Genomic DNA, 12738 nt, shown 5'->3' with positions numbered 1-12738 from the left:
GAGGGGAGCTAGGGTGGGGGCGAGGGCCGAGGCAGGGTCGGAGCGGCTGCCTCTCACCCGGGGTCGGGGTGAGGAGGGCGCAGCGGGGTGCTGCGGATCCGGTTATCGTCGGTCGGAGCCTCGGGAAGCGGACGGGAGTTGCGTTATTTACAGGAGAGGAGGAAAAAGAGCGCCCGAGGCTCTGGGGCAGGTGTGCGGCGTGAAGCCGTGCTGGCAGGCCCGCTGTGGGAGGGGGCACGGCCTCCAGCCTGCACGTGGGTGGATGACACATGTGCTTGGCTGCTACTGCTGCTAATTTTCTCTTGTGGTTTTTTTTTTTTTCCTTCTTAAGCCCTGTCCTGGGCTGTTCTCTGAGGAAAAGCCAAGGTCTCTGTGTAACTGCTGCAAAATGGCATGAAAAGCTGTTCTCCGCTTCTTGTGGAACAATCCCTTGCCTCTAGACTAGGAGCATTGGCTGCCTCTTCTCTGTAATTAGCGTCATAACTAGAGCAGAGGGTGCTGGTGGGAAGGGTGAGAACATACATACCCTGTGGAGGGAGAGAGGATGAGGAGGTTGGAGCCAGGATTTGGGCTTGGTCTGTTAGCGTTGGCCATGGTGATGCCAGTTAATCTTTTCAGCGCCGAGCACCAGCTCTGCCAGGGAGCTGCGGGCTTTCCTCAGCCGGGTATGCGGTCTTAGCAGGTGTTGACCTTTCTGCTTTCGAGGCTTTGGTCTCTGGGTCACCCACTGCAGCAAGGGGGATTCTCTGTCAGCATGCACAGACCGCTCCAAGTTTTGAAATCCAAGAATAAAACACAGTGGGGGTGAGGGGGAAGGACAGCCAGGGCTGAGAAGGCTGGTCCCAGAGGATTAGCAGAACTGCGTGCTGTCTGTGAGTCAGGAGATGCTGCCTTGCTCTAGGAGGGGCTGCTTCTAGCTCTGCTCAGCTGGAAGAGGAGTTATCCTGATACGGAGACCTTTGTGGTGAGGTGTAAACTGAAAACGAAATGATGCTTTCCTCAGCATGGAGCTGTGGGTGGCAGCCTCTGCTGAGAACAAGTTCCTTCCCAGTCCACGTTGATGACTCCTAAAATCCTTCAAACTGTTACTTCTTAAAATTAAGTATAATTGCTGTTTTTCTTTTTCTAGTGTTTGTTGAGACTGAGCAGGGAGAAAGGTCACCATGAAGAACCAAGGCGGGGAAACCAAAGCAGCCCCGCGGCCTGCTAGCTCTTCCAAAATGAGCGGCGGTCTGGCGCTGGAGGAAGGCGACTCGCCAGAGGCCACAGCACCCCTGGAAGGTGGGGAGTCCCCAGGGCCTGGGGTGCGCCGCTCCCTGCCTGCGGCTGATGGCAGTGCTGACAGCCTGAGCAGCGAGGGGCAGGAAACACGTGAGGGTGGGTTTCAAGCCCGGAGAGCCAGGGTGTTGCTTTCTCTGTATGAGGGTGGGCCGTTGTATCCAGCTCTTTTTACTTGTATAAGAGCAGCTGTGATTTCCTGGGCAGAAAACCCTGGTTTCCTCCTATTTCTGTGTGTGTATGGTTCTGAAGTAGTTCCCTCCTTCTGACCAAAGCGTGGAGTTGATTCTCACCTGAAAATGATGGGTTGTTTATTGTTGCTTAGACCTTAAGGGTCCTGTTCAGAATATGTCAGACAATTCTTTCCTTGGGGCAGCGTTATGTTGAGTGACCTGCCCTGTTACTGGCACTTCATAAAAATAACTCTCTGGAAGAGGAAAACCAGGTCTGATTGAGTAGGTCCTTGGTTAAAATTAACCCTACCTTGTATTCTGATGCCTAGTAAACGCGGGGTGTAGGAAATGCACAGTGAGTAGAGTTAGTTTAATAATCAACTGCTGTAAGTCTCTCATTTGGAGGAACTTTGGAAGCAAAGAAGCGTACTGAAGGATGTGTTGCCTGCTCTTTCCCTAAAGGTCTGCTGTTGGGGACGAGATATGTTTGATCTGAGACGGTACAGCTGCTCTTATATGTGCAGAGAGAGGCTAACTCAGGTTTAAAAATCTATTGTAATGTAAAAAAGCCTGGCTCTGGGGATGTTAGCAGGCAGTTCCTATGAGGGAAAGCTCACGCACAACCTGCCTTCGTTAAGGGATGGTGGGGAGGGGGGAGGAATTTTTGCTCTTGACAGATGTCAGGGGCTTGGTCATGCTCTTGTGATCAAAAGAGAGGCTGTTAGGAATGCACCTCCATTGTCAGGGCAGCTGGCTGGAGACGCAGCCAGAACAAAGCAGCTTATGTTGCTGGAAGTTTAGCCAGCCTTGGTGCAGTGGGGTGCTCGGCAAACCTTCCCTTTGCCGTGTGTTCGTAGAGACCAGAGAATAGACGGTGTGGGGGAAGTCTCATGCTTTTGTGTTCCCGTCTCCCACAGCTCCTCTTGCACAGGAGGACACCAAGTCCTCCCGGCCTGCCGTACGTGACGTCTCTGAAGAGCTAAGCAGACAGCTTGAGGACATCTTGAACACATACTGTGTGGATGCCAGCCAGGAGGGTCCAGGCGAGGACGGCGGGCAGAGTGAGCCCACGGAGCCGGAAGAAGCCGAGAAGTGTCGTAGCGAGTCCCCAAGGAACGGTGACCAGGACACGGGCAGCCCCGAGATGAACGGGGAGAAGGAAAGCACGAAGGGGACTGAAGAGTTTCGACCCGGCGAGGAGTGTGGGGAGCGGGATCAAAAGAAGGCTCAGGAAAAGAAGAAGGCCAAGGGCCTAGGTAAGAGGTTCCCTCCTCTGGTTGTGCTGCCAGCCTGAGAACTTCGGTGCAGACATTGATTTTATACTGCACTGATTGCCCTCAGTGAAATAAGCGCCTTGGGTGCGTGATGTGCAGCAGTGTTTGGGAATGATACAGCATTGTGTTTTGTGGTGTGTCAGGAAACGTATCGAGTGCTGCAAAGGCACTGACTGCTCCTGGGTGCTGCTGCAGCCTCTGAAGTCTGTGGATTTCTCTTCTGCTGGACACAACTTTCTCTAGCCAGCCCAGTGGTGGTTTTCTGCTCTGAAAACCAGGTCTCTCCCCAGCTACTTCAATTGTTCACCCACTGTATAGGGTGAAATCTGTGGGGCAGAGCCCTGAGAAGGCACTGGAGATGCTAGCTCTGGCCCAGGGCAGGCACAGCTGTGAGACCTGGTTTGTCTCTCCTGTCTTTGTCCTTGTGAGCTGGAACTCTGTGTGATTTTATTTTATTTATTTATTTATTTTAATTCTGTGTCTCATTCCAGGTAAAGAAATCACTTTGCTGATGCAGACACTGAACACCCTGAGCACACCAGAGGAGAAACTAGCAGCACTGTGCAAGAAATACGCTGAGCTGGTGAGTGCTTATTTCTTTGTTTCAGGCTCTGGGGCTGGGGGAGGACACTGCAGCAGTGAGCACAGGAGCTGCTTGAGGAGGCAGAAGATGGCTGTAGGTAATTTTTTCTTTATGGTGAGAGGGACAGTCCAGGAACACTCGTGTATGTTCTGGGATCTCTACAGTGCTGGGTATCCAACTATTAGAGGATAGATGTTGCTTGATCCAGCCAGGCGTTGTTGTTTGTGGAAGGGTAAGCATGGACAGGAGTATTTTTGGCAAATCTGCATGTAAGAGGACTTCAGATCTGTTTTCTGTCTGCTTCTCTAATGTGGAAGCTGCATCTCTTGCCCATCCTGTCCCAGGAGTGTACTGTGGCCAGGTCTGTTCTGGTGAGCCTGCATGTCCTGATCTCTCTGCAGGCAGGGCTGAGCTGTGAGTTGGCAGGCCCAGCTGTGACAGAAGACCGCACAGATACATCTGCCATCTCCATAACTGTGTTTGGCAGAGTCGCCATGCTGCTGCGTGTGCACGTTCAGCCATACAACACACACAAAGTGGTGCCATGTTTAACCAGAGCTAGTTCTAGGCACAGATCTAGTTCTGTGCATGGGTCTGGTACAGAGGAGAGACGTGGGACTGTCTGTGCATATCCAAAGTGGACATGTGCACGTTTTCTCTGTGCTCGGAGCTCTGCTCCATTTGAGCAACATGCATGTGGAGGCGCTGCATGAATGTGCGAGTCTTTCAGATTCCAGCAGGACAGGAATTCAGGAAGGGAGGAATTCAGAAGGAATTCAGGGGACCTCGAGCTCTGCATCAGTTCTGCTCTGCTCAAAAGTGGCATCTTTTGCATTATAAAGCTCTTGTCCTCCTCTCAGAGCACAGCACTTCTTTGATCCTCGTGTCCCCTCATTGGAGCACAGCATATTGCCCTGGTCTCTCTTGCTGCATCTGTGCCCTTTGCTCCCCTATCCTAGCTGGAAGAGCACCGTAACTCCCAGAAACAGATGAAGATCTTGCAAAAGAAGCAGACGCAGCTGGTGCAAGAGAAGGACCACTTGCAGAGTGAGCACAGCAAGGCCATCCTGGCCCGCAGCAAGCTGGAGAGCCTGTGCCGTGAGCTCCAGAGACACAACCGCACCCTCAAGGTAAGTGTCTCCTGGGCATTACTCCAGGAGCTGCTTTACCACCTTTACCAGCGGTTGCCCACAGTCTACCATCTAGGGCAGTGCTTTAATTTTGCTGTTAGGCCATTGTTATCCACAGTGCCTGAGTGTTATTTCAGGGTATATTCACCAGAGAAAGGGAGGGGGAAGGCCCGAAGTACCTTCATGATTGATACAAGCAATAGAGGGAGTCTGGGTGGGTTCAGAGCGTCGCAGTTTGGACAGTTTGCTCACCTACCTGCCCGGCACAGAGGCTGACATGTCCCTGCTGTCTCTGCCCTCCTCATGCAGGAGGAGGGTGTCCAGCGTGCACGGGAGGAAGAAGAGAAGCGGAAGGAGGTGACATCCCACTTCCAGGTGACGCTGAACGACATCCAGCTCCAGATGGAGCAGCACAACGAGAGGAACTCCAAGCTGCGCCAGGAGAACATGGAGCTGGCAGAGCGGCTCAAGAAGCTCATTGAGCAGTACGAGCTGCGGGAGGAGGTGAGTCAGGGCAGGAGACCTGGTGTAGGGCTCCTCTGGTGCATCCATTCTGCCCAGTGGAGTGTGTTTCTGGAGCAGGGACTGCTGCTGGAGGGGAGAAGGGGCCTTTGGGCTCTGGGATCTTTCCTTGGGGTTGCTGCCTGAGCATGTCGATGACTGGTGGTGTTTCCTTGGCAGCACATCGATAAGGTATTCAAACACAAGGACCTGCAGCAGCAGCTGGTGGACGCCAAGCTCCAGCAGGCGCAGGAAATGCTGAAGGAGGCAGAGGAGAGACACCAGCGGGAGAAGGACTTTGTAAGTCTTAGAGCAGTTCTCTAATGGTTGCGAGCACTTTGTTTTTTGCCTTGTCCTTCCATGGAGGCTTGTTACTGTTGGATCCCTGAGTGCAGAGCCCAAAACGGAGCAGGTCATCCCCGGCTTTCTGCATGCCCAACAGTCACCACTCCCCCAGCAGCTTCAGGAGCAAGGCTGCAGCCCTGCTCTGCTCTTTGTGTTTCTCCCAGTCGTCTCCTGGCCAAGAACCAGCCGTGCAGGGACATGGTGAGAGCCTTCCCTGGTGGCAGCCAGGTAATTGCTTTTGCTCTTCCCTAGCTGCTGAAGGAAGCTGTGGAATCACAGAGGATGTGTGAGCTGATGAAGCAGCAGGAGACCCATCTCAAGCAGCAGGTGAGTTACCCGGTCTGTGTGCTCAGCCTGGTTATTTGTTTGGTTTTTTTCCCTTCCTCCCTAAGCAGGAAACAACCCAAAGTTCCTTAATATGGAAAACACAGGGGCAGGATTGCTCTGGGGTTTGGTACTGGTGAGGCTGTGTCAGCACGGTGTGAGCTGAGACTTCCTTCAGCAATTCTGCCTTCTGGGAGAAAGGGGCCTTGGTTTTTTACCAGTGCACTTCCCAGTGCTGGGAGCAGTCGTGTGACCATACCTTGCTGAATCAGACCCCACAAGTGCCTCCTGCCAAGGCCAGGAGATGTTTGCAGAACACATCAGTCTCTGAGGATGTTTCCCCAGGAAAGAATTTTTCCACATTCCGCGGTACCTAAAGTTGGCAGAGCAGCTCCGTGCTGCCAGTTTATTTGTTGTAAAGTCCAGTCACAAGAGAACTAGCTCAGTTCTTGGCTGACATCTCCCCTCTCCTGGGGAAGGCTGTCAGGAGATGCCGTAGTGAGCAGTGAGGAGCTATAACCCTGTCTCTCCCCACAGCTGGCTCTCTACACAGAGAAGTTTGAAGAATTCCAGAACACCCTTTCCAAAAGCAGTGAAGTGTTCACGACATTTAAGCAGGAGATGGAGAAGGTGGGTAATACTTTTGCTTCCCAGCAGAGCTTGTGTGGGCTGGAGGCACTGCCTGTCTGTCTCTCCTCACTGCTTCTGCGAGCTGGAAGAGCCACAGCTCTGTAGTTTTGTTTAGTTTTCCTGTTATTAAAATCAGCCACTAGCTGGCTGCTTGTAGAAGACTGATACTGTCCTTGCCCGGTGACTTCTATGTCCCACTTGTGTCAGAACAAGCAGCACTACCCCTGTGTCCTGGTTTGTTGTTACTTGGTCAGTGTTTCCCACTGGCGAAGCTGACTGCAGCGAGACAAAGAGACATCTCCCAGGACAGCAGAACCGCACTGTCTGCGCTGGGATAGTGGGTGCCCATTTGAGGACACGTGAGATGTAAGTGACTGCAGCGCTCTGCCTGTGGCTTATTTGTTCCTTTTTTGTCACTGTGATTCTGTAGATGACTAAGAAAATTAAGAAGCTGGAGAAAGAGACCACTATGTACCGCTCTCGCTGGGAGAGCAGCAACAAGGCTCTCTTGGAAATGGCTGAAGAGGTGAGGAGGCTCTGGCTGTCCTTCTGTGCTGAGGCAGGCAGCTGGAGCAGCGTGGTGATGTGTTGTGTGACATTGGGCCGGAGCTGAGGGATAGCAGGACAGCTCCTGTCTTATTGCAGGCAGGCTGGGTGGGGGGTTATGTTTTTCCTTTCAGCTTGATTTCCTTCCCCGTACCTGGTGGTAGGACCCTCTGTCATGTGGCAGAAGTGAAGGTTAATTAGTGCAGAGGTGCGCAGAAGAAGTCAGACAGTCTCAGCGGCACTTGGCCTCTGTGGGGGCAAAGGAAGAAGCAGTGACAATAGCATCAGGTTCTTTGAATGCCACATGTTTGCTTGGTCACAAGTGTTTCCCCCTTCAGCTTCCCTTTGAGGTTTCATCTCTCCCTTTCTGCCTCTCTGTCCCCAGTGTGGTAGAGTCTGAACTGCCTCTCTGTTTGCAGAAAACCCTTCGGGACAAAGAGTTAGAGGGGCTTCAGGTGAAAATCCAGCGCTTGGAGAAACTGTGCCGAGCCCTGCAAACGGAGCGCAACGACCTCAATAAGAAGGTGCAGGACCTGTGTGCCCACGCGCCCCGGGCAGACACGGACCTGTTGGAGCCTTTGAAGGACCCATCTCGGGACAGCTCCGAGGCAGCGGTGGGAGGTGTTCCAGCCGAGCAGCGCCTGGCTGAGGATTGCCTTCACTCAGGAAAGCCGACGCACAGCACGGATCCTGCGGAGAGCCTGGGAGAACTGAGCATAGGAGCCTTGGGGCAGAGTGGGACTGAGGAACGCACTCAGGGTGCCGACTGAGCCCGTTGTGCGGTAGGCAGAGGTAGGGCGAGGGAGGGTAACATGAATGTTTCCGTAGACTCGACCTGATGCCCCTCTCCTGGTCCTTGGACAGGTGTGAGAGGACAGCCCTCCTGGGAATTTGAGATTTCCTAGCTTAGGTTTTTGGAGGGTTTTTAAAATTTTATATATATATATGATATATATATATATGATATATAAAATATGTGCAGGGCAACGTACACTTTATATATGGATATACATGAAAACTAGAATGACCCGCCTCCCTGCGTGTGCGTGAATAACTAATATATGGAGACTCAACTGATCGTCCCTTTCACTAAAAGACCTTGTTGTTGGCAGGCTGCGATTCCCCCAAAATCTAGCGCAGCTCAGGAAAGCAGGTGCGTGGATCTGCCCCAGCACGCGGCGCTGGGACAGCTGGATGTGTCGCTGCCTCCACCTTCTCAGCGACGCTCTTGCATCGAGTGAAAGCAAAGGAGCTGAGCAGGGGAGAAACGAAGCGTTTCCCAGTGCTGGATTCTCCCTTCCTCTTCTGCCTCAGGCAGGAGCGAGCTCCGGGACTTGCTCTTGTTTTCTCGCGCCCTGGCTGGCAGCTCTCTCATGGGTGAGCTGAGCAAATGAGGGTGAAAGAGGCTGTTGCCCCTCCTCTGTCTGGGTTTTGTGTATTGAACAGGGACAAAAAGAAGCAGAGAAACTGGGGGTGCCTGGTTCACCCAGGCCTCCCATGGGGCCTTTGCTCTTCCCAGAACCTGCCAATGTCTCAATAGCCTTATGATTCACAGTTGCCTCTTTGCTATACGCACATGTGCACAAGTGTATTAAACAGTTAATCCAAAGGTCTAATTCCCAAGTGTTTTGCACAAGCGTGTCTGATCAGTTGTGCAAGGGGACAGGGAGGTTCCACCTGAGCTCCTCTGTCCCTGCGTCAGGACCTCCCCGGCCCATCCCTCGGTGCCAAGCGGGCAGTCTTGGAGGTGTCCACAGAGCTGGGGCTCCAGGAGGATAAAACCTGCATCTGCTCCATGACCTGCTGCTTAAGCTGAATCGACGGGACCAGCACGAGGACCATGTTGCGGGCTGGTCCCTTCCGCAGTGTCAGACCCCCGTGGGCCCTCCAGTCCAGCCGTGCTGGTGCTATCACAGTCCCCGCCTTTCTCCTTTCCCTCTCTGCTTTCTCAGAAGACTATCTCCCAAGCGCTGCCATGTCTGGGTGGGTCCCTGCGGCATCTGCCCACAGGGTGAAGTGCTCACCCGAAGGACCCTGTTGTGCTGGGAGGGTGTTTATGGACAGACTTGGGGCCTGCTGGCATGGGGCTAGGGGATTTCTCCTTAGTTTCTCAAGACTTTCTCGCTATTCTTTTGGGAGACCTCTACTTGCTCGCAAACATCCTTGCTGCGGCTTCTCTTTACGACAGACTTTATTTTCAGCATTGCCTTCCTTTTGCTTGAAGCTGAAGCGAGCTGGCCGGAGCCATTCCTCGCAGTGGATGTGTTCAGCGGAACAGCTTTGGTTTCTCTTCCAGCAACGCAGCTGCTCTTGCATCTTCTCTCCACCGTTGTACAGTGCCCTCGCCAAGGACCTGCCACACTGCTGGGGGAGCAGCCTGCGGGAGCTGCCTCTGCATCCTCCTTTCCTCCACAGGGACTTCAGCAAGTTCAGGTCTAACGAAGGTGTCTGGCTGCAGCAGAGACGGGGGCTAATGAGTCTCCGCAGAGCCACAGTCTTGAACACCCACTGGGACGCGTTCCCTGGAGCTGAGCATGGTTTTGTCTTCTGGCCCCTTGCTGTCAACGTTGCTTCCTCCAGCGCAAGGGACACGTTTGCCTCTGGAAGGAGCCGGCAGGAGCCCCCGAGCAAGTGAATGTAGCTCTGGCCTCGTGGGACCACCCCATTCCCAGCAGCCAGGCTGAGCGAGGGCTGCAGCCGGGCTCTGAACTTCTCTTCGCACTCTTTCAGTAAAAGAAAAACCTCTTACAAAATCACCCCCCCCCCCCCCCCCCCTTTTTTTTTTTTTCCCTGTTATGGTACAGATAACCTCTGTGGGGGCTATTGTATGTATCTTCGTATCCAATAGAAATGCACCCAACCTCGCTGCTGCTGCCTCTGTTGTTTCTCATTCGTTAGGTCACGTTTGGGAGTGAATACCAGGGGCACTGGGCTGTGGGGTGGGAGTGGGGAGGCCACATCAGCCTCTGCTGGGCAATGGCTTCCCTGTCTCCCAGGGGCTCTGGCCCTGTGTTCCCAGCGGGGCAGGGGTTGGGGAGGCTGGGAGGGACCTTCTGCTGCAGCAGTGATGGGATGTCCCTGCTGGGGAGGAAGGTTGGGTGGGTCTGTCCCTGTGACCCCCGGTATCTCCTGTGTGGCTCTCCCTTGCCTCGAGCTGGGGCAGCCACCAAGCGCTGTGTGCTTGTCAGACCCCCCCTGCCCCGGGGGTCCTGGCACTGGTGGTATCAAACCCTGGACTGGCCAGCCCCTGGCGTCTGCATTGGCTCCAAAACGTCTAAGATTGGCTTAAAATCCTGCAATGATTTAAATAAGCAGCCATGTTCAGTTCGGTGTACGCTGAGGGGCTGGGACTTGTCTAATCTTGCCCCTGCGTGAGGGCTGGAGGCTGGTTCCTGCAGAGGCAGATCCTGTGATCACAGAGTTCGGTGATGCCAGGGAGACTTGGGGTAAACCCTGCCGGCCTGGGGTGGCTGAAAGGGGGTGGCAGGCGGTGACCCCAAGTCCAATGGGGTGCTCCTGGGGGAAGCATGTGGGAGCAGACCCCATCACCCACGCCAGACCCTCGCTGTGCCAACACGGCTGCTCTGCCTGCCCTGGCTCTGTGGGACCACGTACCCGGATCCTGCCCTCTCCCCCATGCCCAACACGAAGCTGATGCCGGTGCCGCGGTCGGGGCCAGGCCCAGCCATCCTGCACGCCGCAGGCTGCTCGGGGAGCTGGTGTCCGGCGATGCCACCACCCTGGGGACACGACAGAGCTGGAGGAAGTTCCCTTTCCCTTTAAATGCAAATCCCAGCCCTGGGGCTGCAGGACGGGTGTCCGGTGGACTCCGGGTGTCTGGCAGACTTGGGGTGTCCGGTGGACTCCGGGTGTCTGGCAGACTTGGGGTGTCCGGCGGGCTCAGGAACACGGCCGGCTCGGCACCGCAGGCCAGACCGGGGCCTGGCGCAGGTCAGTCCCCCCCCACGCGGCCATGGCGGTCTGGGAGGGCGGCCAGAGGCTGCGGACAAAGGGACTCCTGCAGACCCGTCCCGCTGCCGCGAAGGGCCCTGAGACACGGGGGTGCTTGGCTGGTGCCTCGGGGGGGACGGGTGTCCCCCCCCCGCGGTCTCTGTCCCGCTCTCGCTGAGGGCAGCTGGTGTCGTTCAGCCCTGGTGCGTGTGGCCATAATCCTCTTTTCCGCAGCGCTGGGGAAGACGCTGAAAGCCGAGGCCAGGCCGGCAGCCGCTCGTCAGGCCCTGGCTTTGCTCCACGCCGCGATGCTCCAGCGCAGATGCCGGGATAGCGCAGCCTGAGCCCGAGCCCGGCTGCCGGCACCCAGGGAGGGGGGTCCGAGCTCCTGGCTCCAGCCCTGCTGCCGCCGCAGAGCCGTGGTGCAGCCCACAGAGCCCCGCTGCGGCTCACCCGTGGCCGTGGCCGGCACGCCGCCGCCGTGCTGAGGGTGCCGGGGCCCCTCCGTTGTGCCACAGGCTGAGGCAGGAGGGGTGGCACCGCCCCGGCGCTGCTCCCTGGGGGGACCCCAATCCTCGTCGGCTCGGGGCAGACGCGTCCTCTCCGAGGACGAGAGGCCCTGCGCGGGGAAGGAGCCGCCAAAAGCTGCGTCCGTCCCGCGCAGGATCCCTGTCCCGTGGCTCCGGTGCCCCCCACGCCCTTCAACATGGAGGACCGGAGGAAGAAGCGGAGCCCCAAGGCCTGCCTGGCCCAGCCGACGCCTGCCGGGGCCCCACGGCCGCTGCCCCCCAGCAAAAGCACGTCCTTTGTGCTGCCGCTGCCCACCCTGCCCTCGCCCAGGCAGCGTGCCCGGCTCAGGCGGTCAGTGCCGGCGTGGGTCGGGGGTGACCGCCGGCCCCTCCGGCGCAGGGACCAGGCGGGTTCTGGGCGATGCCAACCTCTCTGTTCCCCACGCAGGACGAGCAAGGAGCGGGTGCGGGCGGGCGGCGCGGGGGCAGCGCGGGGGGCCCCGCTGCAGCACAGCTTCCTCACCGACGTCTCCGACGTCTGCGAGATGGAGGGGGGGCTGCTCAGCCTCCTCAGCGATTTCCACTCGGGAAAGCTGCAGGCCTTCGGTGAGGGGCTGCGGGACCTGGGCAGGGGGGACGGGACCTGGGGGGGATCCGGGGCTGGTGGGCCGTGACGGCTCCCACCCGCGGGCGCAGGGAAGGAGTGCTCCTTCGAGCAGCTGGAGCACGTGCGGGAGATGCAGGAGAAGCTGGCGCGGCTCCACTTCGGCCTCGACGTCTGCGTGGAGGAGCTCCCTGAGGAGCAGAAGAAGGCGGCGGCCGACAGGAACCTGGACCAGCTGCTGGCACACGTGAGCGTCGTGTCCCCTCTCCCCCTAGCCCGGCCCCGGCTGCCACGGCCGGGATCCCCACCGGCCCCGGCTTCCCCGCCGCCGGCGCCTCAGCCTCTGCCTTTGCCTCCCGCAGCTGGAGGAGCTCAGCAGCTCCATGTATCCTGGGCCAGGCGTGGGGCGGGGGCGGTGATGGCGGCGGTGATGATGGCGGCGGTGATGGCGGTGGCGGCAGTGGTGGCGGCGGCGATGGCGGGGGGGGGGGACGGCGCATCCCCACGGCGCTTTCCCTTGACCCGCGCTCAGACAGAAGCTGCACCTGGCAGAGACCCCCGACCCCGAGGACTCGGCGGCTTGACCCTATACCCGGCCCGGCTAGGAGGGGATGGCCGCCACGGGGAGACCCCACGGGAGCCCCACACCAGGGCCACCCCCTCCCTGTGGGAGGGCCGATGGAGGCGACACCGGTCACGCAACGCGGGGGCCGGTCGGGCCCTGCGAGGCCAACACAGCTTCCCCCCCCTTCCTCCCTCCCTCAACTCCAGCCCCCGCCGCCATTTTGGTGGGGCCCACAGGGCCGGGTGACGCCATCAGCCGTCGCCCGGTTGTGGGGGCGGCGGCCATGGCGGCGGCGCTGGGGCCGCAGGCGGAGGCGGAGGGATGG

General features: G+C 57.5%; 3 protein-coding genes across 6 annotated transcripts in view; all 3 read left to right on the top strand.

The window, feature by feature from the left end:
- TXLNA (taxilin alpha) overlaps positions 1-9476 on the top strand; it is a 9906-nt gene extending 430 nt beyond the window's left edge. Inside the window, exons 2-12 of one of the 4 annotated variants that reach the window (XM_010576029.1) lie at positions 1130-1377; positions 2369-2707; positions 3217-3308; positions 4268-4438; positions 4748-4942; positions 5120-5239; positions 5537-5611; positions 6146-6238; positions 6669-6764; positions 7204-7566; positions 7897-9474. In XM_010576029.1, the coding sequence (XP_010574331.1) occupies positions 1164-1377; positions 2369-2707; positions 3217-3308; positions 4268-4438; positions 4748-4942; positions 5120-5239; positions 5537-5611; positions 6146-6238; positions 6669-6764; positions 7204-7554 (1746 nt within the window). In that variant the 5' untranslated portion in view covers positions 1130-1163 and the 3' untranslated portion in view covers positions 7555-7566; positions 7897-9474. Of the gene's footprint in view, positions 1-342; positions 965-1129; positions 1378-2368; positions 2708-3216; positions 3309-4267; positions 4439-4747; positions 4943-5119; positions 5240-5536; positions 5612-6145; positions 6239-6668; positions 6765-7203 lie in introns of those variants that run through there. The other 3 variants (XM_010576028.1, XM_010576030.1, XM_010576027.1) reach the window with 3 other exon arrangements.
- A 1965-nt stretch (positions 9477-11441) lies between these two features.
- CCDC28B (coiled-coil domain containing 28B) lies at positions 11442-12432 on the top strand. Its single transcript, XM_010576026.1, has 5 exons — positions 11442-11596; positions 11693-11850; positions 11941-12095; positions 12211-12233; positions 12381-12432. The coding sequence occupies exons 1-5, from the start codon at positions 11442-11444 to the stop codon at positions 12430-12432; spliced, it is 543 nt and encodes a 180-aa protein (XP_010574328.1).
- A 264-nt stretch (positions 12433-12696) lies between these two features.
- IQCC (IQ motif containing C) overlaps positions 12697-12738 on the top strand; it is a 2424-nt gene continuing 2382 nt past the window's right edge. Inside the window, exon 1 of the mRNA XM_010576327.1 lies at positions 12697-12716. Within this exon, the coding sequence (XP_010574629.1) occupies positions 12697-12716 (20 nt within the window). The remainder of the gene's footprint in view (positions 12717-12738) is intronic.

Source organism: Haliaeetus leucocephalus, unplaced genomic scaffold, assembly GCF_000737465.1.
Source record: "Haliaeetus leucocephalus isolate CR32 unplaced genomic scaffold, Haliaeetus_leucocephalus-4.0 Scaffold517, whole genome shotgun sequence".
In the NCBI taxonomy this organism is placed as follows: Eukaryota; Metazoa; Chordata; class Aves; order Accipitriformes; family Accipitridae; genus Haliaeetus; species Haliaeetus leucocephalus.
This window is presented reverse-complemented; position numbering and strand designations above follow the sequence as displayed.

Bases quoted from the DNA above. Each gene is read 5' to 3' on its own strand.
- CCDC28B (XM_010576026.1), top strand. From the start codon at position 11,442: ATGGAGGACCGGAGGAAGAAGCGGAGCCCCAAGGCCTGCCTGGCCCAG. The intron at 11,597-11,692 runs GTCAGTGCCGGC...TTCCCCACGCAG, and splicing joins CAGCGTGCCCGGCTCAGGCG to GACGAGCAAGGAGCGGGTGC. The intron at 12,234-12,380 runs GTATCCTGGGCC...ACCCGCGCTCAG, and splicing joins GAGGAGCTCAGCAGCTCCAT to ACAGAAGCTGCACCTGGCAG.